This window comes from Echiichthys vipera, assembly GCF_963691815.1.
Source record: "Echiichthys vipera genome assembly, chromosome: 18".
Taxonomy (NCBI): domain Eukaryota; kingdom Metazoa; phylum Chordata; class Actinopteri; order Perciformes; family Trachinidae; genus Echiichthys; species Echiichthys vipera.
The window spans coordinates 2,075,940-2,102,351 of record NC_139843.1 but is presented as its reverse complement, the minus strand read 5'-3'; the positions used below and the strand labels follow the sequence as shown (position 1 = coordinate 2,102,351).

The 26,412-nt window shown below is 47.8% G+C and overlaps 1 protein-coding gene across 2 annotated transcripts; it reads right to left on the bottom strand.

The window, feature by feature from the left end:
- Positions 1 to 116: 116 nt before the first annotated feature.
- On the bottom strand, positions 117 to 25,675 carry abca5 (ATP-binding cassette, sub-family A (ABC1), member 5). 2 transcript variants are annotated; one of them, XM_083932820.1, is made up of 38 exons: positions 25,542 to 25,675; positions 23,334 to 23,503; positions 21,064 to 21,250; positions 19,843 to 20,010; positions 19,533 to 19,630; positions 19,112 to 19,338; positions 18,887 to 19,028; positions 17,798 to 17,986; positions 17,520 to 17,667; positions 17,194 to 17,371; positions 16,931 to 16,989; positions 16,500 to 16,786; positions 16,256 to 16,375; positions 15,605 to 15,743; positions 15,374 to 15,464; positions 14,703 to 14,842; positions 14,463 to 14,582; positions 14,176 to 14,377; positions 13,424 to 13,590; positions 13,030 to 13,157; positions 12,797 to 12,934; positions 12,040 to 12,153; positions 11,749 to 11,919; positions 11,259 to 11,372; positions 10,875 to 11,012; positions 9,986 to 10,054; positions 9,802 to 9,893; positions 9,547 to 9,670; positions 8,421 to 8,538; positions 8,212 to 8,303; positions 7,409 to 7,584; positions 6,598 to 6,673; positions 6,408 to 6,502; positions 6,004 to 6,123; positions 5,687 to 5,839; positions 5,429 to 5,508; positions 5,285 to 5,340; positions 117 to 4,113 (listed from the first exon to the last, which is right to left on the bottom strand). In XM_083932820.1, the coding sequence occupies exons 1-38, from the start codon at positions 25,552 to 25,554 to the stop codon at positions 3,973 to 3,975; spliced, it is 5,040 nt and encodes a 1,679-aa protein (XP_083788946.1). In that variant the 5' UTR covers positions 25,555 to 25,675; the 3' UTR covers positions 117 to 3,972. The 2 variants fall into 2 exon arrangements, with proteins under 2 accessions (XP_083788946.1, XP_083788947.1); XM_083932821.1 differs by having other exon boundaries at positions 25,538 to 25,560.
- Positions 25,676 to 26,412: the final 737 nt, after the last annotated feature.

The window sequence follows — 26,412 nt, the reverse complement described above, 5'->3', positions numbered from 1 at the left end:
TGTGTGAAAAGTAAATGAACAAACTCACCAGCAGCACTCAGGCTACTCACATCGGTATCCTGCTTTCGTGTCCGTGCATAAAAAAGAAGGAAAAACCCCCAAAACAATCATTTGGATCAACATTTATTCATGAAAAGGAGGCGTAGAGACGACGAGTGTCCCTCCAGACACGCGGTTACACAGGAGGGGATACAGCACGGCCAAACACAGTCATTAAAAAAGAACATCAGTGCACGCGTCATCTTACAAAGATTGCATAATAGAAAGAAAGGTCGTACAAATGTCCCAGAAATAGTGCAATTTGACCACCACCAGGAAAACAAAAGGACACCTGCGGACGAACAGTTGCTTCTCTTCTCTGAGTGAAACGTTTCTGCATGTGATGGTTTCTCTGTTTTGGGAGCAGGAGGGAGAGGAGAGGGTATTTGGACGGCTACACGTTCCTGAAACACGGAAAGTTCAAAGTAAACACTCTTCAGTGCACTCGGAAAAGCAAATATAAAACGTACACAGCGTGAGAATGAGCCAGAGACTGGTGCGTCCTCGCCACGCGTGAACGCAGAGCCACTGGGAACAAGGCTACATGTGCAAACACACACACACACACACACAAGACACGACGACAGCACATAAATAAAGTGTTCACATCAGGACACGAGGCGCCCGGCCGTGCGAGCTTCAGTGGATCTTTAGTGTGTGTGTTGTGCTCTCTCTCGTCTGTGGAGCACGTTTGAGATCAAAGGTAAAAAAGAGCAAATAAAAATGTAAACTGAGCCTGAACACAACGATGAAGCTGGGCTCAGACAACGAAACCTTCACGTTGGACGTTTTATTCAGTTTCCCTCCTGCAGGTGGAAGTTTAAGCTCCACTGTGGAGGTTTAAGTGAAGTTTAAGCTCCACTGTGGAGGTTTAAGCTTCACTGTGGATGTTTAAGTGATGTTTAAAGTCCACTGTGGATGTTTAAGCTTCACCGTGGTTCACTCTGCACAGAGACACTTCACATTTATCCGCTGAAAGTCCAAAGTTTAAGGGGCGGGGCCTGTGAGCATGATTTGTGACATCACAACTGGTTCAGACGTCAAACCTGGTTTAATATAATTAACCAACACACAAAGAACGGACGTTACAGTAGAGATTAGCCGACTCATCGATCCATAAGAAAATAATCCTCATAATCGATGAATCGTTAATATTTAATTGAAAAATGACAGAAAATGATGAATTCCACGTCTTAAATATAAAGATTTCCTGCTTTTCTCTCTTTTCTATCCTGTTAAAGTGAAAGAATGTGGAGCAAACGGGACATTTAGGAAACTGTGAGGACATTTTTCAGACTTAACCATTAATCAACAGAATCATCTGCAGATTCATGAAATTCATATTTAAAGATCATTCAGGGAGGAAATAAACGAGAACACGGAGCTCGTTCCTGTGATCAGACGTCAGATCTTTGACTTTCAGACACAAACTCCCTCCAAAAAAACTGATGAGGTGATTTTCTGTGTTAAACACGACGTAATTACAACAAACTCATCCTCTGGGAAGCTGAAAGTGTTGAGATCTGAGGCCAGAGTTTGTGTCCTCGCATCATCTGTTCCTGTTATTTTGTCCAACTCAACAGAGCCGGGGGACGTAACGAGCAGAGGGCTCAGCCGTCACCAACGACACGAAACAACAAAAGTGACTTTAATTCCCTTTAACCGCATCGTTCTCACCTGAACGTCATGACAAAAATTACAATTTGTCGGTTTGCTGATGGGTGTTGCACCAACAACGCGCCTGCTTGTACAAATACTAGATTATGCAGCTACACACAGTACACACAACACAACACAACACACACAGACACACACACACACACCAAACAGGCGAGATAGAGTTAACAAAACAGCTGCATGAATAAAAGTGGCACCAAAGTGAAACGGAGCGTTACAAACCCTCCTCTCACCGGAGGGAAAACATACATTCAGTCCCTTTTTATCCCAAAGCCTCGTGGACGTGAACGTGGACGTGAACGTGGACGTGGACGGGGAGCTCCGCCTCTCTGCCCCCCCCCCGATGCGTGATGAGGGCGGTGTGCTACATGTACTGCCGTGCATATTTCTACACTACATTCTAGTTAGAAAGTTGAACCTGTAGAGAGGAGGACCCCGGAGCGTCTGTCCCACATCCGTCTGACACAGTTCAACAGAATCCACCTCCTCGTGAGCGTGCGCGCTGAAACACTACGTGGTTAAATGTGGGTGGACGTCGATGTTTGCATGCTGGTGGGAAAGAAGGAGAAGGGACTCGAACATCGGAGGGAAATACACTTGTTTGTTAAAGGTTGAATATGTAGAATGAGCACAACAGCTCCATCTAGTGTCTCCAGATCGTCGTCTCAACAACAAAAAAGAAGTCCAGCAGTGGGGTTGCCAGGTTGGTCAGACCTGTAGCTCCAGGAGACCGGAGTCTGTTTGAGTCTGTTTGAACCCGTCCCCTCCAGAAAATCACAGCATCAAAACAAGGATCAGAGGAGTTTGACTGACAGTTAGCGTTAGCCGTTAGCGTTAGCCGTTCCAGCTAAGTGCAGATGAAAGTGATGTTAGCATCAAGGAGCAGCGTAGCCATGTGGGCGTGCGTTTGAATGGCGTTCCTCTCCTTTCTCTCAGTCCATGGAGTGAATGCTCGGCCTATAGTGATTCTGGTTGTTGCCCGTCTCCGCTCACTCAGCTGCTGGGACAAAGAACGCCCCCTTCACTGAGGCTCCAAAGCAGCTGCACGATTGGCTAACTCCATTTCACCCAGTGCCAGCCTACAGTAGCTGCACCCAACAGCAGACAACCCTGGCAACCAGCAACGCCCAACGCTATTGGCTGCTACCATGGAAACACAACGGGACAGGAAGTCATTGTCAAACCCGTCCAATCTTTCATTCTGTTCCCCTCAAAACGTCCCGTGGGGGGATACATTATTTTTTAAATATAGCTTTTAATAAAGATTCTACGTATTCAACCTTTAAGTGAAAACACTACAGGTGAAACTTTAACTCACAGACCACGAAAAGTCCCCAGTTGATTACTGACATGAAGACTTTTATTTTCACCATCACAAGTTTACTGAAATGTTGCTTTTAAATATGCAAAAGAGGCGTTTTCTAATGCTAACGTTTGGTGAATTTAAGAGAAATCTACAGCAACAAACACAAATGGACGAAGTGGAGTCAAATAAAGGTTTTCTTTCCACCCGTGTGAAAGAAGAGGAGCGGATCTAAGTCTGCACCCTCCAGTGGAAAGACTCCGCCCCACATCCACGATACACGGTTATGCACAAACTATTGATGCACATGCTACGGACACCGTAAAGTACTTCTGAGCGTCGGTGTGTGAGGAGGTGCGGTCGTGTGCGGTTCACAGATGTGCTGCTTTGGTTCGATCGTGGACGCTTCTGGTAAAAAAATGTTTAAAAATCACAAACACAACTGTGAAGAGACGAGCAAACACACTGACTCCTCCCACAGAGGAGAACGGATGGAGAGGATCACAAAGCATAAATATTATTTATATATATATATGTTTCCTTTGACTCCCTGTGAAGATAAAAAAACACCGTTAGAAAGAGGAGGAGGTGTCGCGTCAGCGTGCCGAGAGAGACCGCAGGCCCCTCGGTCAGTGCGATTCAGAAAACACGGAGCACCAGTGGACGAGGGTTACGCACATGCACGCCTCAGACCCGAAGAAAGGGGGGCCAGAACAGCCCTGAGCCCAAACACACACACACACACACACACACACACACAAACACACGGTCAGACTCAGTGTATGTGAGCCCCCACGCAGCTCTGTCCCGTTCATTGTGGGGCGACGGTTTTTGCGTGGAGCGGGCGTGTGCTGTGCTGGCGTGAGCCCCTCAGGCGCCGCTGAGGCCCCGGCGGGTCCGTCGGGTGGGTCGGTCCTGGTCAGTCACCAGCCTGCTCCCTCTGCAGCCGGAGCTCAAAGCTGGTGCACGATGCTCTCTGTGGGGTTGACGGGAACGGAGCCGTCCTGGCGCAGACGCTGCCACTGGAACGTCGTGCTGAGGGAGCCGACCTCCTCCTCCTCATTCTCCTGCTCCTTGGCGAACTCCATGAACACCTGCGGGACAATTAATGCGTTATTTTTACGATAGGAGCGGTGCGCATCGTTATTACATGCAAGCACCAGGGCTTGTGATGGAGGAGGATGGAGGAGGAGGAGGAGGAGGTGGAGGAGGAGGATAGAGGAGGAGGAGGAGGAGGATGGAGGAGGATGGAGGAGGAGGAGGAGGATGGAGGAGGATGGAGGAGGAGGAGGAGGATGGAGGATGGAGGAGGAGAAGGTGGAGGATGAGGATGGAGGATGGAGGAGGAGGAGGAGGATGGAGGATGGAGGAGGAGAAGGTGGAGGATGAGGATGGAGGAGGAGGAGGAGGACGGAGGATGGAGGAGGGATCTCACAGTCTCGTTATTACATGCAAGCACCAGGGCTTGTGATGGAGGAGGATGGAGGAGGAGGAGGAGGAGGAGGTGGAGGAGGAGGATGGAGGAGGAGGAGGAGGAGGAAGAGGAGGACGGAGGAGGACGGAGGAGGATGGAGGAGGAGAATAGAGGAGGATGGAGGAGGAGGATGGAGGAGGATGGAGGAGGAGGATGGAGGAGGATGGAGGAGGATGGAGGAGGATGGAGGAGGAGGATGGAGGAGGATGGAGTAGGATGGAGGAGGATGGAGGAGGAGGAGGGGGAGGAGGAGGATGGAGGAGGAGGAGGAGGGATCTCACAGTCTCCTCCATCACAAGCACCAGGGCTTGTGATGGAGGAGGATGGAGGAGGAGGATGGAGGAGGAGGAGGAGGATGGAGGAGGAGGAGAAGGTGGAGGATGAGGATGGAGGATGAGGATGGAGGAGGAGGAGGAGGAGGGAGGACGGAGGAGGAGGAGGAGGAGAAGGTAGAGGATGAGGATGGAGGAGGAGAAGGAGGAGGATGGAGGATAGAGGAGGAGGATGGAGGAGGATGGAGGAAGATGGAGGAGGAGGAGGAGGAGGAGGAGGAGGATGGAGGAGGAGGAGGAGGATGGAGGAGGAGGAGGATGGAGGAGGAGGAGGATGGAGGAGGATAGAGGAGGAGGAGGAGGAGGATGGAGGAGGATGGAGGAGGAGGAGGAGGATGGAGGAGGATGGAGGAAGAGGAGGATGGAGGAGGATGGAGGAGGAGGAGGTGGAGACGTTAGGATGTGGGCACATGAAGCAACAAGAATGAATAGAGAGTGAGGTTGTTTGAAACCACGCACCTGCTCCAAGGTCGACTGGGAGAAGTTGTACTCTTCGAAGTTGAAGGTTTGTTTGGCTGCGGATAAACAGATGAAGAAGAGAAAAGACAGTGAAGGAGCAGATGTGACTCATATGTTCACAGCGAGACATCGACGGTGACTCACCGCTCTCGAGCTGAGAGAAAGACTTGGCCAGGGATGTGACGTCCTCCATGGGGATCTTGTAAACCATCAGAGTAGCAAAGCTGCAGAGGAAGAATCAGCCGACACGATTCAGCCGTTTCATAGAAATGTGTAAAAAGAGAAAAGATGCAGTGGGCTCTCGTGAAAGCTCGCACACCGCTGCAGAACGTTCGTAATCAAGCACTCGACCGACGAAGAACAGTGTTCACAGTCGGGAGTGTGAGGAGGAGCGGGTCTCACCTCTCCTGCCGCGCGGCGTGAGGGAAGATTCGGAGGATCTCTTTGTGCAGCAGCGCCACCTGCTGGAGCCCCGTCAGCTCCTCTCGGAGTTTCACCTCCAGGCTGTAACCGCGACCGTATTTCCCTTTTAGATGCTGGATGGAGCCGATACATCTGACGGAGGGAGGGAGAGGGAGAGAGAGAGAGAGAGAGAGAGAGAGAGAGACAGACAGAGAGAGAGAGAGAGAGACACACAGAGAGAGAGAGAGAGATTCAGTTTGTTCGTTCGTTCTTTGAGAGTATCAGAGAACGCCACATGGCGGCTGTTGAGTACGGACCTCAGCTGGCCGGACACCATGATAGCCACGCGGTCGCACACGGCCTCGGCCTCCTCCATGTAGTGCGTGGTGAGGACGGCTCCCCGCTGACGGTTCTTGAAAGCAGCGCGTATGGCCCTCCTACACAGAGGAGGTACGGAGGTCAGAGGCTTTACAGATGATGGTAAAAGAGAGCGGGAAGGATGTGCTTCGTGTCACTCAGAGCAGTGAGCGAGCTTCAAACACTAAATCAAAACTGAAACAGCATCAAAATGTGCGTCTGTCACAGGTTTAGATTCAGAACTGATTTCCCAGCAGTTGACTCTGTCTCCGTTTAACCAGTTTCGAGAGAAGAATGAATGAATATCAATGATTTAAACAAAAACAGACAAAATACTGTTATGGTGACTTGAGTAAAGTCTCACCACATGCGCTGTTTGGACTTGGGGTCCATCCCCGACGACGGCTCATCCAGTAAGACGATCTGAGGATTCCCGATCATGCTCAGGGCGAAGCACAGCTGTGAACAGACAAGACAACGGCGGAGATCATGTGGGAACGTTTTAGACATGCATCTGTGTGGACGGGCGGCTGAGTGGGTTCCTGTGTCCTCACCTTCCTCTTGAGTCCTGCTGACAGAGACTTGGCTTGTTTGTTCAAGTGGTCCTTGAGCTCCAGAGCGTTCACCACACTGACGACGACGACAACAACAACAACAACAGGAGCAAAACTTTCAGTACTCTGGCATCTCCTCCATCATCAGGAAACACAGTTAAGGTGGTATTTAAGCACCAGTATCTAATTATTCTCTACTAAACACTGTGGATGAAGTTACTATAAATCAGTCCAGAGGGGTGAACTACGAAGCGCTCTGAACATCCCGAGGGTTTCTTTGGATCACCTGGATCGACAAATATGAAACTCTCAGTCAGAGTTAAACAGTTCCACGAACCTCACTTTAAGGTTAATTTGTCAAACCAGGGTTTACGCTTTAGTTTTAATGTGCGTTCTCATAAAGAGGCAGAGTGTCACGTCCTCTGACTCACCCTTTGGATCAAGGGCCGCGTGTTTCACTGAAGAGGAGCACAGTGAAACACGAAACACAGACACACTGCTCAACACTACGGTCACGTCTTCTTTGTGTAAAGTTGTCAACATAAGGTCCAACAGGACGATCAGACAGTGAAGAGCCTCAGATGAACCCGTGTGTCTCATAAAGGAAGAAGCTGCTCCGAGCTTTAAGGAGCCGATCGAACAAGAAAGTCTTGGTCTGAGCTCTAAGTCTGACCTCCTCCAGACCAGGTTTGGTTGAAAGCATCAGTTACCACGGTGACACAGCGATGCTAAAAGAGAGCGTAAACATACCTCGCTAACTCGCTAATCGAGCGCTCTGATGGTGGAAGAGTGTGGAAGAGAGAGCTCTCACCGCTTGATGATCCCTGGGACGTCATGTCCTTTCAGGCCCTTGACGGCGGCGTAGATCTCCAGATGCTCCTGCAGCGTGATCCTGGGCCACAGAGGGTTCACCTGAGGACAGTAGCCCACGTGCTCCAGAGGACTGTCCACCGGGCGAAACTCTGTGCTGTAGTCTCCCATCAGCACCTGGACACGGGCAGACGCACACGGGGACAGAGAGCAACATTACGGACAGTAGAGCGTCTGTGTTGTTCAAAGTCATTTTGCATTTCGTCGACCGTAATGCTGCTTTTATTTTCTATTAAACTGTATTAGGTTGAGGGGCGACACGGAGGAGTGGTGGTATGGTAGTTAGCACTGTTGCCTCACAGCAAGAGGGTTCCTGGTTTGAATCCCGGCTGGGGGCCTTCTGTGTGGAGTTAGCATGTTGTCCTGTGTCTGCGTGGGTTTTCTCCGGGTTCTCCGGTTTCCTCCCACAGTCCAAAGACGTGCAGGTGTTCGGTTCATTGATGACTCTAAATCACCCGTAGGTGTGAATGGTTGTCTGTCTCTGTTTGTCTCTATGTGTCCTGCCGCCTCACGCCCGTTGTCAGCTGGGATCGGGCCCAGCGACCCCGGCAGGGACAAGCAGTTGAAGATGAATGAATGACTGAATGTATTAGGTTGACGGAGAATGATCCAAAGTGAGATGACGCTAAATTTTCATGACTTTTAGGGGAAACACTGCAGGTGAATGGGTAAAGCATGAAACCTCCCCTGTTATAGGTTACATGAGTAAAAGTGTTAAATGCTTCAGTGTTTCCTGTACTGTACCTGTCCTGCAGTGGGGTCGGTGTCCCCTGACAACATGTGCATGACGGTGCTCTTTCCTGCTCCGTTGGGGCCCAACAGACCCAGAACTTCACCTGCAGAAACAACACGTTACATGTTTCCTGAAATGAAATCTACAGCTGAATGGTTTCCTCTCTTGGAGTCAGAAACCATGAAATTAAAGCATTAAAGCGTCCACTTGACAAACAGACCTTTGCGAACACAGAAGGAGATGTTCTTCGTGGCCACTTTCCTCCTCTTGTTCAGAGAGAACCCTTCTCTTCGGCCTTTGTACTGCTTCCTCAGGTTACTCACAACCACCGCTGGTTTCTAAACGGACACGACACAGTGAGGAGAAAGTGTGCACATATGTACCGAGACCACAGACCTACAGCGAGGCCGTGACCTGTCACACAACATTAACGAAAAATAACAAGTATCTCCTGTGATTCCGCTCCTTTCTACCACGTTTCATGCAAATGAGGCGGGGAGATTTACTGTGATCCTCCTGACAAACAGACAAAAATCTGACTTCCTTGATGGAGATAAAGCAGAAATTGTCCAATTCCAAGTTCTCTAGTGGGGGCGGCAAAGTTTTAGGTCGAGTGTTAAACGTAAGCCCAGTATTTTCTCTGGGGATCGTTTAGTTTCCCTTCAGATCTCTTTCTCATTGTCGCATTCCCAAATGGAGACCGGTCCCTTTCTCCCATCCATACCTTAGGGCGCACTCACACTGTCCTTCTGTCCCGGGCCAAAACAGGTTTTTCAGCCAAAGCCTAGTACGTTTAAGCAGTGTGAGTGCAACCGTTCCGCGCATAACTGCGGACAGCGGGCCGTCCACAGCCCGCTTGAAAGAGGTGGGCTTTAGCAGAGCCGTTTGCACATGTACGAGCACGAGCGTACGCACGTGTACGAGCACGAGCCCTATGGCGGTAGCGATATGTGCACCTGTTGGGACATAGAAAATAGAAGGAGGGACCATGCGCGGACATTTCAAACAATGGCGGTGAAAGGTTCACGTTGGTGTGATGCGGAGGTGTCGACAAGACGCACAAAAACTCCGAGGTCTACGGAAAGATCTGGAAACAAAGCCACGCATCGCCATGACGTCATCAATGCGTGTGACGTGTTACGGCGTGATGACGTATGGACAGCAAGAAGCATTGGCCGAGGCCCAGGTAGTGTGAGTACAAACGGGGCTGGGGCGCGGGGGGAGAGGGAGGGGGGGACAAGTACTCTAAAGCTCGGGTCGCGGTGCGGAAGGACAGTGTGAGTGCGCCCTTAAACTCTGAGGAGAACGGGCTCATATCTGGGTCATGCACCGCTCCACCCACTCACCTCCTCACAGGACTGGCAGCTGAGGGCCTCCTTCACTCTGGCCTTCTCCATCTGAACGTCCTCGTCCTCGTTCAGCCCTTCTTCTGGGTTCTTCTCCACTTTGGGCTTCGACTGGGACGAGATCCTGGAAAAACAATCTTCCATTGTTGTAACAACAACTTGAACGAACGTGCGTCTCTATTTGTTCTTAGAAGCTCGCTCTGTTCATGTGAAGCACAGGTAAAATACCTGGATGTTAAGAAATCTGATCATTACCTGCAGAACTGATCGTTCTTCATTGTCCTCCCTCCGTAACGGATCTCCAACCACCGGAGCAGGAAAAGCAGCAGGACGCACTGGAGATACGGCTGAGCACAGACACACACGTATCATAACGGCTGAACACACACTTTGTCTATTTAATGATTGTTTGACAGACATTTTTAAATGAGACACGCACAGCTACAACTGCAATGAGCAGGTTTTTCCACAGGAAGTTCTCCTCGTACGAAGAGGGGAGGAAGGTCGCCTGAAAACGGAGACAAAGCATCAGTGAAGGGACTAACAGAGAAATCTTAAGGGTCCAAAGAAAGCACCCTGAACCATTCTGTACAAACAAGTTCACTAGATCTGCAATTCACCATAAATCCAGATAAAATGGATGAGTCAGCACCGTGCATGTGCAGCAAGAGAACCACAACAAACTCAAATCTATGTAGAAATGTCCAGAGCATGTGGTAATTCTCAGTGGTTTCATCACGTTGTCTAAAATACAGTTTCACGCAGGTTTGGAGACAGAGAACCCACAGAAGCCTGTGACTGTTCTCATGTGTCCAGGTCGCCGTTCTCCCCAAAGCAATTTGAGTCCAAAGCAACTGGACTTGGTTATTTGTCAGGAAGACGTTTCACCTCTCATCCAAGAGGCTTCATCATTTATGTACGCATCTGACCAGGACCAGGACCAGGACCAGGACCAGGACCAGGACCAGGCTGGGACTAGTCCGACTGACTGGTGTGGAGATCCAGGTTTTAACCTCTCACAAGGCCGATGATGTCACAGGAACCCTTTGTGCTCCAAGTGCCAATGACCGTCGTTGGAGTGGCAGTCGACTGCCACTCTAACGACCCAGTCCCAGTCCCAGCCTGGTCCTGGTCATGGTCCTGGTCCTGACCCAGCCTGGTCCTGGTCCTGGTCCTGGTCAGATGCGTACATGAACTGATGAAGCCTCTTGGATCAGAGGTGAAACGTCTTCCTAGACAAACAACCAATTCCAGTTGCTTTGGACTGAAATTGCTTTGAGAAGAACCCACAGAAATGACGGTGGGGACGGGGGGGGGGGAGGTCCTACCTTGGTGATGCAGTTGAGGCAGCCCATGAGAGGATACAGAGGGTTGAAGAAACACAAGGCGTTGTGCAGGTTCCTGGTCAGTCCGGGGAAATTGGACTGACTGGACAACTGAACCAGCGAGGCCGACACCACACACACCTGAGGCAGAAGTCAGTCAGTTAATAAAACCCTTTCATGTGACAAGAACACATAAAAAGATCGTGATTAGACAGATTGATTGTCATTAGCTGGGTTCACAGGTTGACACAAATTGAAAATACCGGTTATCAGCCTCCTATGACAACAAAACGTGTCGCCCGCAGTTTGGCTCCTTCTGAGCACAGTTCAGGAGGACATTTGATTTTGCCGTCTAAGGTTTAAATCTGTATTCTCATCCCACCTCACCATCATGGAGATGACAGAGAAGAAATCCCTGTTGCTCTGGACTCGAGCGAAGCCGAAAGATAACACGTAAGTGAAGAGGATCATGGCCGGACCAAAGCCGACAGTACACAGGACCTGAGGGAGGGGAGGGAGAGAAGTCATGAATGACACGCAGAAATGTAAAGATGCGTGAGTGTGAGCCACAGTGTGTGAGCGGCAGTGTGTGAGCCACAGAGTGTGAGCCACCGTGTGTGAGCCACAGAGTGTGAGCCACAGTGTGTGAGCCACAGTGTGTGAGCCACAGTGTGTGAATCACAGTGTGTGAGCCACAGTGTGTGAGCCACAGTGTGTGAGCCACAGTGTGTGAGCCACAGTGTGTGAGCCACAGTGTGCGAGCCACAGTGTGTGAGCCACAGAGTGTGAGCCACAGAGTGTGAGCCACAGAGTGTGAGCCACAGTGTGTGTGAGCCACAGTGTGTGAGCCACAGTGTGTGTGAGCGGCAGGACGGACCACAGCGGTGAGGTTGCTGGAGGTGAGCAGGTTTCCAGCGTGGAAGGAGAAGAGGATGATGGTCATGCAGGACAGGATGAGGTAGTAGAAGGGGATGTCCACAGCCGCCTGACCGCACCAGTAGGCCGACGGCACCAGACCAGAGATACGCAGTGTGGAGCGACACTTGATCTGCAGGACACCAAATATTCAAAGTGTTCAACGCTATATGGTTACCCAGATACAAAATGACCTTTATCTGACCTTTCTGGACAGAGGATATGACCATATAAGGAATAAGGAAGTGATTACCTCTCTGTCTCTGGTGTGGTCCATTGCAAAGTATGCAGGCATTCCCGCTGCTAGCATCCCCAGTATGATGGCCTCGATGTACACCAGCGTGTAGGACGTAGCATCTGGGATTTGCTGTGAAGAGTCACAGTGGAAACATTAAAGGTAAATATGTAGAATCTTTATTGATGGGTTTGACAATGACTTTCTGTCCTGTTGTGTTTCCATGGTAGCAGTAAATAGCTTTGGGCGGTGCTGGTTGCCAGGGTTTTCCGTCGTTCGGCGTAGCTACTGTAGGTTGGTACTGGGTGAAATGGCTACGTTTCACCTTAATCAGTAAGATCATGTTCATGTTTACTAACGTAACTACCTGTCAGTCAAACTCCTCTAATCCTTGTTTTTAATGGTGCCACTTGCCAGAGGGGACGTGTCCAAACAGGCTCAAACAGGCTCTGGTCTGGCTGATCGATGACACAGCACTCAAAGAAAGACTTCAGCTGAAGACTGGCTAACGTTAAATACTGTTGTAAAATTCATTGATGAGTCCAAATGAGTGGTTCCCCTGTTTGATTCCTCACTGACATGGAGCAGGATGATCGCTGACACACTCTGCAACCAACCTGGCAACAAGACTGCTGGAGTTATGTTTTGTTGTTGCGACTACGATCTTGAGACACTAGATGGCGGAGTTCTGCTCATTCTCCATATTCAACCTTTAATATCTTTAAATGACTCATGGAAACTGAACAGATGAGATGCATAACAAACAAATACTTACATAATCAAAAGGTTTGGTCCAGGTTCTGATGTGTCCGGTTCCGTTCAGACCTCTCAGCAGAGCGTTGCTCAGCACGTTGACGGCCATCGGCAGCGAGTGAACTGTGGTGCTGTTGAACGCAACGCTGTACCTGAAACCCTGCTGACGGAGACAAAACAGAGCCCTTCATCTGGAACAACTGGAAAGAAATCCACTTTTATCAATTTTCTGGAATACACTCCAATAACAGTGACCTTGCTGGATCCTGTTACGTTGATGGCGGCGCTGTGGGGGGCTGCGGCCATGTAGTCGCTGTGTTTCATCATGTCCACTTTGATGTCCTGAGACTCCAGGTTGTGGATGAAGTCAGAAATATCAGAGCCTGTTGGAACAAGAAAGAAAAGGAGTTCAATGAGGAGGAAATGCAGCGAGAGCGAAGAAGCATTCAGAGGGTCATCAGTCAGTTAGAAATAGACCCATGGGAGCGTTTAGTCTCATTGATGGTCCTTTGCGGTGTAGGTTAACAGCTGTGCAGCGGTCAGTACCTCATCACAGCATTTACAGCACTCAGGGGAAATATATCAGCTGATCAGCTTGTTTTTTCTCTCCCTGGTCTCAAAACAACATCTCATTCCCTGGCGGACTCACCTGAGGAGTTCTGAACCAGGAGGCTGGTGGCGTATCTCCGCGGCGACTGGTTCCTCTTGAGGAGGTAAATGGGCAGAAACTGACGGTCTGGGGAGTGAATCTGAATGTTTCCTGTGGCCACAGATATGAAGAGCACCGCTGCCACGAATACCAGGAACAAGGCCAGACTGCAGGAGGAGGGAGGAGAGACATGAGGGACAAAAGTGCAGATTCTTTTTCGACACTTACATTCATCAAATAAGCCATCGAGACAGTTTTTTATCGTGTAACAACTATAAACGGAGAAATCCAGGAGAGTGGCTAACAGTGATTAGCTCGGGGCAGCACGGTGAAGGCATTCAAAGGTCTTTTTTAACCACTAATGCTGCTGAAAATAACAGCAAACCTCTGCAGCAGCATGAGAAGAGTCCCTACACACACAACAAAGCACCGTGCTGCCCCAAGCTAATCACTGTTAGCCACGCCGGGCTGTTAGCAACTCTCCTGGATTTGCTTGTTTGAGGAATGTAAGTGCCGAAAAAGACTATTGGATGAATTTGAGCTTCAATGATATCTTTGATCAGCTGTGTCCATCTGCTATAAAGGAAACTATGTATGTTTATATGTATACGTTAAGGTTCTTTATTTAGAAGCAGTGTTTACCTTCACCTACTCCTTTTTCAGCATGTAATAATTCATTTGTGTTGTTTATGAGAAATAGAAAGAAAGAAAATTCAGTGTGTGGCTGAAGTTGTCTGTTTTTAATCACTCACGTGTAAACGAAGGCCTTCCTCTCCCTGTGCATGTTGAGCATGTGCAGCCAGGCCACGGTGCTGAACTGCTGCCTCCACAGAGCGTGACCCGACACGACGTCTGACTTGCTGTCTGAGAACGTCAGCAGCCGCTGGTCTAGGTCGTCCGCGGAGGCGGTGTCACCCTCATCCTCTGCCTGCTCGCGATTGAACACGCTGTAGTCTGAAGACATCAAAACAAACGTCTCCCATGACCGTCATGTGTTAGATTAGGGAACGATAGTCCTCACTGCTTTGTTTACACTCACCGGCTTGGTCCACCTCGGCCTCTGCCTCCAAACGAAGAAAAACATCCTCCAGCGTTGTCATGGAAACCCCATAGTTGGTAATTCCCAGTTTGGGTTCACAATCAAGCTCCGAAAACAAGCCTGTGGAGGAGAAATGAGTGTGTGTGTGTGTGTGTGCTGCTGGTCAGAGCTGAGTCACTTTGCGTCCACAGAGGAAACAGGATGTACACGTAGAAATAATGAGATCTGAACCAAACATACCTGAAAACGTGTCCATGCTCTCAAAAGGCAGAGTGAAGGTCAACTCCGCCTCGTGTTGTCGAGACAACTTAGCCTTGGGAACGTGCTGCTTGACCAGCGCGATGACCTTTTCAGCGTCACATCCCTCATTGATAGACATTCTGCGTGGTGGACAAAGGCTGTTAGGATCACGGCGCTGCAGGACTTTTACATCCTTGCATACATTCATCAGACTCGAGATCTCTGGATTCAATCGGAGCCGACAATAAGTCAGAGCAATGAAACAATGTAGAGGTGAGGCGGTGCTTGAGGCAGGAAAACGATGGCGGGTCACAAACTTTCTCAAATGACTTCCAAACATTACGCTAACTTGTGTTTCTAAACCACAGCATGATCAGAGGTTTGTAAACTGCCCTAGATGGAGAACGCCAGTTACATTCAGTATCTCTGACACATCTCTGTCAGTTATCGTCTTAAAGGAGATAAACGGATGTGTGTGTGTGTGTGTGTGTGTGTGTGTGTGTGTGTGTGTGTGTGTGTGTGTGTGTGTGGCTGAATGGAAGTCTGTCTGAGAGGGTCCAGATGCTCCTGCCAGAGCAAATTAAACAGGAGCTCCACAGATGTGTCTGTCCCTGTTCTGTTCCCAGTAAGATGAAACAATAACATACTTAAGGGAAGGGAAATCTACTTGCCTGAGATGATACCCAACACCACACTTGACCTTGAGAAACATAGAAGAGCCGACACATTTAAGCTGTCCTTGGGAGATCACAGCTTTACGATCTGGAGGAAAGAAAACGTGCTTTACAAAACTGCAGTTGGCGAGAACAGTTTCACGACACACACCGTCAGCGATCAACTAGCAACAAACATGAGATGATGCAACATCAACAGTAAAAACAAAAAACAGAGGGAGCTCGTACCAGCAAGAATGTCAGCCTCGTCCATGTAGTGCGTGCTGAGGACGGTGACTCTGCCGGCTCTGCGGTTCTTCAGCAGCGACCACACCTGGTGTCTGGAGCAGGGGTCCATGCCTGCTGTGGGCTCGTCCAGGAGCAGGATCTGACGGGAACAAGGAACAGATTTCACTTTTGCAGAACACCATATAAACACCGTACCGCTGGTAAAATCTGAGTTAACAGACGATTAAACAGACCTAGATAACTACTTTATTTGTGCATGTAAAGAGCGTACCCGGAGTAATATCGGGTTTGCGGTCTGCGCATGCTCCGTGGGTTATAACTCCCCCTCCCCACTCCATGGCAGTGGTGTCAGGAACCAGGAAGCAAAGAGTTACCTCTAAACCGTGGGAGGAGTTTGTCGTGGCAACACATCACTACCAAGAGGACCCGTCTCTGTCATAAGTCTGTCCACTTTTAACGAGGGTGAACCAGAAGAAAGCCGTATTCTGACCAGCTGTATATTGGCTGAGCTCCACCTACTGTACCGTCATTTTACCATTCAACCGCCTTTCATATATACGAGGGGAACTTCCATAATCGGATTATTCCCTTATCCAGTAAAAGATCCTTTTCAGGATGATTTAAAAAGGTAAAAGCACGTCCTTCAGGTACCTTAGGATCTCCCAGAATGGCAATGCCCACAGAGAGTTTCCTCTTCTGGCCTCCGCTCAGATTCTTGGCCTGAGCCGTCATGATCTTCTCCAAGTCCAGATCCTTCAGCACTTTGGTGACCTATCAGAGAGAAGAGAAGTCCCCTGTATTTGTCTTTGTCTCATGCTGAGAACGGTCAGACTGAGAACCTAAGCTTATTGAAGCTCATGCATTTAAAAACGCCACGGTTGGAGCGTCACAATACCTCAGCATCGATGTCCGACGGTGGGATCCCTTTGATGGCTGCAAACATCCTGAGGTGTTCCTCCACAGTGAGCACATCAAAGATGATGTTGAACTGAGGGCAAATTCCCACCAGCTTCTTCATTTCTGACCCGTCTGCGATCTCTGCTACGGGGGAGCCGTAGATGGTGGCCTGGCCGTTGGTGGGCGGGCAGATGCCACACAGGATGTTCATGAGAGTGGACTTGCCCGCCCCGCTGTGTCCCAGCAGAGCCGTGATCTGGCCCTCGTAGATGTCAAACGTCAAACCTGGAGAGAGGATGGAAAGATGGCATCGTGAAAATCAACCAGACACACTGAAGTCAGACTGAACGATGCTGTTGAGGAGTCGAGCACATCACAACATCCGCTGAGTGAGAAAGAACCGATCGAGTCCAGGTGTTCGGGACTCACCTCTCAGAGCCTCCACCACATTATCCTTCTCCTTGTATACTTTCTGGATGTTGTTGATGCTGACAAAGAAGGAACAAACAAGCAATGAAGAACATGTTTCTCACAAAATGTAAATGCAGAAAATCAGGTGACGGGCTCAGCCTGACACTGATTTCCACTGGAAACCCTCGACGTATCAAAAGGCTCTTTTATCCTTTGAATCGTAAATAATGCAACAGAAATATGCACCAAAATGACAATCATAAGTAAGTGTGGCCTTTTACCGGATGGCCTCTTTCCCTCTGAACTCTGGTGAAATGGGCTCGATGCACTCGGCCCCCCCAGGAGTGCCGTTCACCTCTGCGTCGTACACTGAGCTCACTTCCACGTAGCGTTTGCTGCGTTTGGACCAATAGGACGGTTTCAGGAAGTACACCAAGGACCTCCTCATTCCAAACTCGCCTGCATTTCAGACAAAAGGTCGCTATTACACACGATTACAGGTTAAGAATAAAAGTGAATGATACTGCAGGGAAACTAAAGTGGACAGAGGTAAAGGTGTGTGTGTGTGTGTGTGTGTGTGTGTGTGTGTGTGTGTGTGTGTACTCACCAGGCAGTACCTGGTCCAGGTAGACAGCCAACAGAAGGTAGAGGATGCAGTCTACAACCAGCATGAGCAGGGGCACGTAAAGAGGGTGAGGGCCGTTGGCCAGAGAGGAAAACACAGCTCCGTCTCCCTGAGCCTCCAGGTAAACCACCTAACGCACACACACACACACGCACACACACACACACACACACACGCACACACACAGAGATACATCAATTTCTCTCATTTGTTACGCTGAACATACTCAAAGACGACCATGGTGGGTAAAACAGTTTTACCTGTGCAATCCCGATAGAGAAGGCGCTGGGGGAGAGCAGGCAGAGGAGCCAGACCAGCGGCTGAGGGAAGTCTTTCATCAGCACGGTGAACAGCGACAGGCAGCCAAACACCACCGTCAGCATGGAGCCCACCGTGCTGGCAAACTTGGGCTTCTTAAATAATGGAGTCAGCATGAAGGAGAAAAATATCTGCGACACGAGAGAGGGGCGAGAGAAGGCAGAGGGAGGGATGGGAACGGGACAGGGAAATCACATCTGAATATGTAAACCTGTGTCGAGTGTTTATTTCCTAATTTGAAGAAATAGGACAGAGGGGTGATACGTGTAGAAGGACGCCAAAACATAATGCCTTCTCCCACAGCTGTCGCCGCACGGAGGATTCATAAAACCAAAACTATCGACAAGACTGGACACCAACAGAGTACCGTATTTCCCGCACTTTAAGGCGCACCACATTATAAGGCACACCTTCAATGAACGTCTTGTTCTGAAATTTTGTTCATATCTAAGGCGCACCACATTATAAGGCGCATTGAACAGACGCTACAGTGGAGGCTGGGATTACGTTCTGCATCCATTAGATGGAGCTGCGCTAAAGGGAACGTCAACACAACAGTCAGGGGAGGTCGTCTTGTTGCTTCCTCCACTTCGGCACCATTGATTGGTTCATGTTAAACTCTCTGGCTGCTGCTCTGTTCCCGTGTTCTACTGCGTGACTAATGGCCTTGAGTGTAAACTCTGCGTCGTAAGCGTGTCTCTTAACAGGAGCCATTTTGGGCTCTTTACACAAACACACACATGAAAATGAAACGGCACGCTTCACACAGTCGTATATCTCAACATGCACCGCGCGTTTCTTCTTCTACGGGGGAAAATAGAGTCGGCGGCTGCTCACCGTAGTTGGAGACCTGTTGTGGCTCAATATTGGTCCATATATAAGGAGCACCGGATTATAAGGCGCACTGTCGGCTTTGGAGACATCTGAAGGTTTTTAGGTGCAACTTATAGTGCGGAAAATACGGTAAATGAGAAAATACTGAAGTGTCAAATTGAGCCTTTACATAAAGCATCCGTCACAACTCTACTCACCGATGATATTCCATAGAGGAAGATGAGGAAGAAGATAACAAAGAAGTCACTGTTGGGGAACAAGGCCGTGTACGTGGCAATGATGGCCATCAGGAAGGACATGGCGGTCACCAGAGCGGCGTACAGGAGGCCCCATGACAACCTGTCGTACGATACGAAAACTTCAGCACACACACAGAGTCACGCACACACAGAGAGCGCATGTTCTCTTCTCTTCTCCCTCACCAGAAGGACGTGTCGTACAGCCCCATCATAGTCATGGTATCCTTGAGGCGATGCTCCTTCTCAGCCGCCACGTTGACAATCAGGAAGGTGACGAAGGGGGTGAAGGCCAGAACCAGGTAGATGGAGATGAGGGCGTGGGGGAACTTCTGCACCTCCACCGAGCCTGGCTGCCCCATCATCACCACCTTCAGGTTCATCTCACTCCACACCGAACGCTTCGTCTGCATCTGGACACAACAGAGGAGCCTCAAACCAGGACCGTGGGGTCAATTCAGCCACAACTATTTTATCAGTTTACTACTCAAGTAACCCACGAACCGTTCAGCGCTAGAGATGACATGATTATCAGAGGATATATCACAGTTTCCATGATTATGAAGACATTACTGAATGAGGTGCACGGTGCTGATCTCTGTCTCACCTGGATGATGGCTGCATCGATCAGAGACTGGAGGCGGATGAAGCCAGAGTACCAGTAATTCGCTCCTCTGCAGTTCACTGAGCTGGTAAAACAGTTTGCTAGAGGAGAACAAACACAGTGACAACAACATTAGGTCTGTGTGCGCCGGATATATACAGACGACAACAAAATGTTCTTAAAACAAGGTTTTGCTTTGCCGTCATAGGGCGTAAAATTAATCAATTTCAGATAAGATCTACAAATTATTGAAAACTGAGGGGCATCTCTATGAATACATAATAAAACACAATAGAAATAAAGACAGTCATACAGATAGATTCTGTGTAATCGCTTGGTAACGGCAGCTGGTTGTACGGGAAACGCAGCCTGTAAGACGTGGCGGAGCTGTCCATGAACACAACGCCGACGTAGCTGGACGGCTCGTACAGGCTGGCGTTCTCCAGGTCCTCCTCACTGGCAAACAGATCCAGATGCATGTCTGACAACACAGAAAGGAGGAGAGAGTGTCACAAAGAATGTTTGGTGCGCCGTAACGTCCCTCAGTCACTATCCTGAGCCTTTCACACACGCACTGCAAACCTGAAATTATCTAGACGTGTGTTTTTGGAATCAGTTTGACCGCACATCAAACAGACCTCAAACCCTCCCAGCTCCCTAACACCAACACCTTTGAAATTCAGAGTGAGTGCATGTGTGAATAGCGTCGTTAATTCTCTGGCATATTCACGGAGAGCAAACAGGCGCGTTGATGACGTTTCTATCACACTGACACCAAAAGAAAACCCAATTCAAATGGTGAAGAATAGGGTGATTTACACAAAGATGGCACTGGAGAGATCCGCTGTGTGTCTGCTCCGACCTGTTCAGGGTTGCACACATGCTGCTCACACCATAAGCATGGCTCGGTGTAAGTGAGGTATTAAGGGCGCACTCACACTGTCCATCCGTACCGTGCCCATTCAGCTTTTACGGGTGAAGTCTGGTTCCTTTGACCAGTGTGAGTGCAACCGTACCACGTCTAGGAGCGGCACGCTTGCCGTCCACGGCCCGTTTGGGAGAGGTGGGCTTTAGTAAAGCACGTTTGCACATGTACGAGCACGAGGCCTACGGCGGTTCTGAGGTCATTTCCTGTGCGCCTGTTGGGACGTAGAAAAAAGAAGGAGGGACCATGCGCGGACATTTCAAACAATGGCGGTGAAAGGTTCACGTTGGTGTGATGTGGAGGTGGAGTGTTTACTGCAGATTTGGTCGATGAAAAGATTCAAAAACAGTCGACAAGACGCACAAAAACTCTGAGGTCTACGGAAAGATCTGGAAACAAAGCCAAGCATCGCCATGACGTCATCAATGCGTGTGACGTGTTACGGCGTGATGACGTATAGGCAGCAAGAAGCATTCACCGAGGCCCAGGTAGTGTGAGTACAAACGGGCCTGGAGGGGGGGACAAGGACCCTAAAGCACGGGGCACGGGACGGAGGCACAGTGGGAGGGCGCCTTACGTTAAAGGATGAGATGCTTGTCGTGCACTCACTCATCTCATGGGCCACCTCCTCCATGATGTGGCTGGTGATGTTGGTGATGGGTGTGTAGCCCAGGCCCTTGAAGAAGTGGTCGTCACGCTCCAGCTCCATGGTGCTGATGCCTCCATAATAAACGTGAGGGTTCAGGATGCTGATGAGGATCAGGAGACCCAGCAGCAGCAGAGGGAGGATCAGCTCCTGCAGAGACACGCACATGAAGAGGGAACAGCTGATGAGAAAAACACACGGAAGCTGAATGTTGGTGAGACGAAAGAGCTTATCATTGACTTTAGGAAGAAAACAGATGACGCTGTCCTGGTGACCATTAAGGGCGCACTCACACTGTCCATTCCTATCGTGCCCCGTGCTTTAACACTGGGGTCTTACTGAGGAAGGCTCAGTCCAGACTTTTCTTTCAGAGGAAACGTCGTGTTAAACGATAAGAATCCAAACTTTTACTGCAGCTCAACACCAACTTTATTCGCCATCTTGGCCCCTTCACCAACAACAACAACAACAACAACCTTCTTTAACCCTTGATCCAGTCCCTTCACAATAAAGGTTCCTGCACAATAAACGTCATCTTTTCCACACAGGTTGATCTTTGTCTAACTGAATATATTAGAACAGTGCAACAGTAAGTTAACACTTTGCTCCTTTGACATCAGCTCAAGGCTGCCGGGCGTTCTTGCGAGTGTCCTCTTCTATGCTGTTGTGTGCTGTGGAGGCAGTGAATCTATTGACGGTAAGAACAGGATCAATAAGCTGCGCTGTGATTGGCTTCAGCCCGGACAAACTCGAGGTGATAGTGGAGAGAACAAGGACCAGGTCGAAAACAGTCCTTCTCCATGAAAACCACCCCCTCTGTTTCTCTGCTGCTCTGCTCTTGTGTTGGGTCCTCGGTCGTTTATTACGTCTGAATGATCTCATCATGTCAAAACAGCTGAGCAATGGAACTGTGTGTATTGTGAGTCAAGAGGTTGTGTTTGTTTTTCTTCAGACCGCAAAGTAGTTTCCCCTTTGGGATTAATAAAGTTTTCTAATCTGATCTGATTTACTCTGATAACTTCAACATACAGTATGTCGTGTCGGTTGGATTTGGTCGCTGCCCACAGCTGATGGTTACAACGTGGAGCTCAGGGGCTCTAATGTCAAGATCAAACCTCACTACAGACGACAAGAGCCACTTCTGTCGCTCCTCCGATCCATAAACAACATGCCACAGCTGGACCTTGAGCAGAAATGAAACATAAATCAGGAGCTGAAATGATTTCCAGCTCGTCTGGTCTTTAAACACCTTTAGACCAAGACACAGTTTGACACAGTTCCACTGGGAAAACTGGATCGGAGGATTTGGTTCACCGGGGATTTTCCAGGTCCACAATAACACTAAAAAGTCATGCAGTAAACACTTTGCCCTCCAGACATCATCGGTTTCCTTACAAGCTAACACCTCTGCGCTCCGTTCTGCAGTTCCCACAGAACATTGCACACAAGCATTGGATTTCAAGTCCAAGCAACCAAAGTGACAAACAAAGTTGGCATCTCTAGTATGAAGTTAAACAAGCCGCATTAATCCCACTGCAGCCGCGGACTCTCCTCACTGCTGTTAAGGAAGCTGCAGGAAGTCTCTCTCTACTCTGCGAGAGAGTTGATACACAGAGACCTTAATAATGCATCAGTGCACCTTCAGGCCAAATTAAAAATGCATGCTCCAAAGAGATGAAAAGAGAACAAACCATCTCTTTTGTTCAGTCAAAATCAAAATGTGCACCGTGTATAAAGTAAGGAGCACTTTACCGAGGGCACACGTTCAGCTGTGAGCCACAGGCGTGACAACACGACCACATTACCAGGCTTATTAATAACTGAGGTTTCCCTGGGATAACCGCAGAGAGCTCACTCACCCATCCAGACATAACACGGACCACGACAGTGTGTTAACCTTGAGAAGTGTGTGGTATGTAAGATAACAGCACATGACTTTACCAACACCTTCTCTACTTTAACTGGGAGGGAGAAACTGTTTACAAAGACCTGTAATTATATTAAACTCAGTATTTATCTTGAATAAATGACCTGCATTAGTTTCTCCTTCTTACAGCTGCTTATCTACACACTCCAAGCAAAGTCCCTTCTACTACACACACACGTACTTTGCACAATCTGCGTTCTCGCTCCAAAATTCAAACTGAATATCGACTTTGCTGCCTGACAAGAGAGAGCAGATGGAGCTTCCACCCTGAGCGGGTTCCCTCTCTGTCTGCTGAAAACCAAGCACCTGGAGACTCTGCTGCTTCGTCCTCCACTTGATGAGCAGATTCTTGTAGAGAAGACTTTTCGTTTGGTGCCAGACTCCAGCATCTCTTCTGTACACGGGCTGCATACTTCCTGCATGCCTCATCTGGATCACGTACGGACGAGAGGTGGTCTCCCTAATGCTGGCCTCAGCTGCACGTTAAGACAAACAACAACAACACGTTTCTGTGTTTAGGATACAAGCAGAACAAAACAACATCATGATGGTGGATCTACACACGTGCGTACAGGACGATACCGCGTACTGATCATGTGCGCGCTAAAACAACATTATTCTGTATGCTGCTAACTCTGTAGATGTGACATTATTTGTATCATGTGAAACATTAACACATGCAGAGAAGGAACGCCAAAGAACTTTATTTTGTTATCTCTGAGTTTGACAGTCAGTCATCACAGGAGAAGAAGCAGAAATAAACAACTCTGAAAGATGATTTGGTTCGGGCTGAATAACACGGCAAACTGCTGACTAAACGACTAAAACGACTAAAACTTTGCAAACAATCACACAACGATCTTTGTGACGCAGACACAGAGAGAAACAAACGATACGGTACATTTTCTGACAGCACTCGTGTGCAGCCTGTTCCCTCTCAAGGACAGTTGAATTTTCTTGTCAGCTTGTTTTACTTGGTTTTATCTTATCCTCATAATTTGGCACATTAATGTTTTTTAAACTTGTTTTTTATTGAAATTTCCATAAAACAACCACAGTGTCTGGGTTTAACACTCCTGAGAGCATCCACTCTCACAGCAGGGACCTTACAGTCCAGTGGTGATGCTGGTTTCCTCCATTTTTCCTGAGATTGTGTCTCTTGTAGCCGTAGTTTATCTGTAATTTTTACCATTACGACTATTTCTTCCACGGTGCTCGCCCACTGCTCCACGCTCGGTGCTTCTGCTTTATACCATAACCTTGTTATTGCTTTCTTACTTGCAGATAGCAGAACTTTAACAAGACACTCGTCCTCTTTTTGTTTTATATCTTGTGTCAAATGACCAAAATAAAGTATCTCGTATCCTGTTATGTTCCTTAAACCCTGCCATATTTCATCCCAATATCCTATTACCTCCTGATAAGACCAGAAAATATGCATATGGGACGCATCCATGGTTGCTGGTTCCCTACAGTTCCCTTTGTAATGTTTGGAGTTATAAAAAGTCTAACCAATGAATTCTCTCCAGGTCTTTATACATATCAAAGCATTAATCCTCAGTTATTCCTTCCTTCAACTCTTTTCCCATTTGTCTTTGATCTAAAGAGAGGAAGTCTTCCTGCATGACAACAAACCTCTGCACACATCAACCCAAATAAAGTATCTCGTATCCTGTTATGTGTCTTAAACCATGCCATATTTATATATATACATATATACCCTGCCCAGTATCCTGTTATCTTCTGACAAGACCAGATATATGGGATGCATCCATGATTGCTGGTTCCCTACAGTTCCCTTTGTAATGTTTGGAGTTGAATTGGAAATGAATTCTCTCTTTATAAATATCAAAGCAATCCCACTCAGTTATTCCTTCCTTCAACTCTTTTCCCATTTGATCTAAAGAGAGGAAGTCTTCCTGCATGACAACAAACCTCTGCACACATCAGTGACTTCATAATCAGTGTCAGTCTTTGTCTCATTCCCATAATAATCCCTTATTTGTCGGGATCATATTGCTCATATTGCTGTTTTCTGTTCATTCTGTGTCGTTTTAATGTGAAGCACTTGGTGTGTGTGTGTGATGTCTCTGTTGTAAAGCACTTTGGGCTGCATGTCATGTATGAAAGGTGCCACACAAATACACTTTATTATCATATTCATCGCTGTTTTTGGTCAAAAGTGTCGCAGAATGACACTGGAGCAGCTGTCAGAACCAGCGTTTATGTCGTTACTGCGGAGAGCTAGCGGAGTTAGCCGGTGAACGGAGCTAACCTGCTAAAAGGCTGAAATGTCGCGGTGTTTTTAGGTCGTTTGTGGAGCCTCGTGGACTGGAGACTAGAGAAAGTGTCGCTGACTGAAGCACGGAGGCTGTGCCGCGACATAAACGCCACAAATGAGCCGTTTGTCTGCAGCATCTAAGCTAACTGTGCAGATTTAAGCTAGCAGCTACAGTCGATATCCATGAAAAAGAGACAAAAGCCGCGGTAAAAGGAGACTTTTCACATACTCACGGATGAAATACATTAAGACATATCCTTCCTCAGCTCAGGGTCGGACGGCCTCACATCACAGAAGGTGTTTTATTACGTTAAACACGTCAAACCCTGAACGAGCGGCTCGTTTCTAACGTCGCTGCTTCCTGCTGTCAAACACAGCTGTGACGTAGACCAATCAGATGAGACGCTGACCAATCAGGTCTGACGTCGATGTGGATGACAACGGTTTGGACCAATCAGAGTTCGAGCCGATGGCTGCTGTTGTGTTTTCATAAACACAGGAGATCACTGTGTAAACTGAGCATTTGTTTTATGATTAAATACAAATTAAACTGCTTCATAAACACAAATATACAAATATATAATATAAATATATTCATATGCAAACACGTGAAATATGTTTTTTAATGGGAGCCAATTTCTGCTTGATTTAAAATAAGAATTCTGTAAATTATTTTAATGAAAAACCTTCTGAAAATGATTTAGTCTCAAAATAATTACTAAATATTTCAAAAATAATGACTTCATCTCAAATAATTAATATTAAAAAATAACGACTAAATGTTTCAGAAATGACTTAGATATAAAAATAATTAGATAATATTTCAGAAATAATAAATTCATATTTTAAAGTAATGACTTCATCTCAAAATAATTACTATTAAAAAATAATGACTAAATATCTCAAAATAATAAATTCATCTCCTTAAAAAAATGATAAATTAATATATCAAAATAATGACTTAATATTTCTGAAAAAAATCATTTAAAAATAATAAATAAATCTCAAAATAATGACTTAATATCTTAAAATAATGTTTTCAACATGACTTAATTTTATAATTAAGTCATGTAGAAATGTTGAGTAATTATCTCAAAAATAATG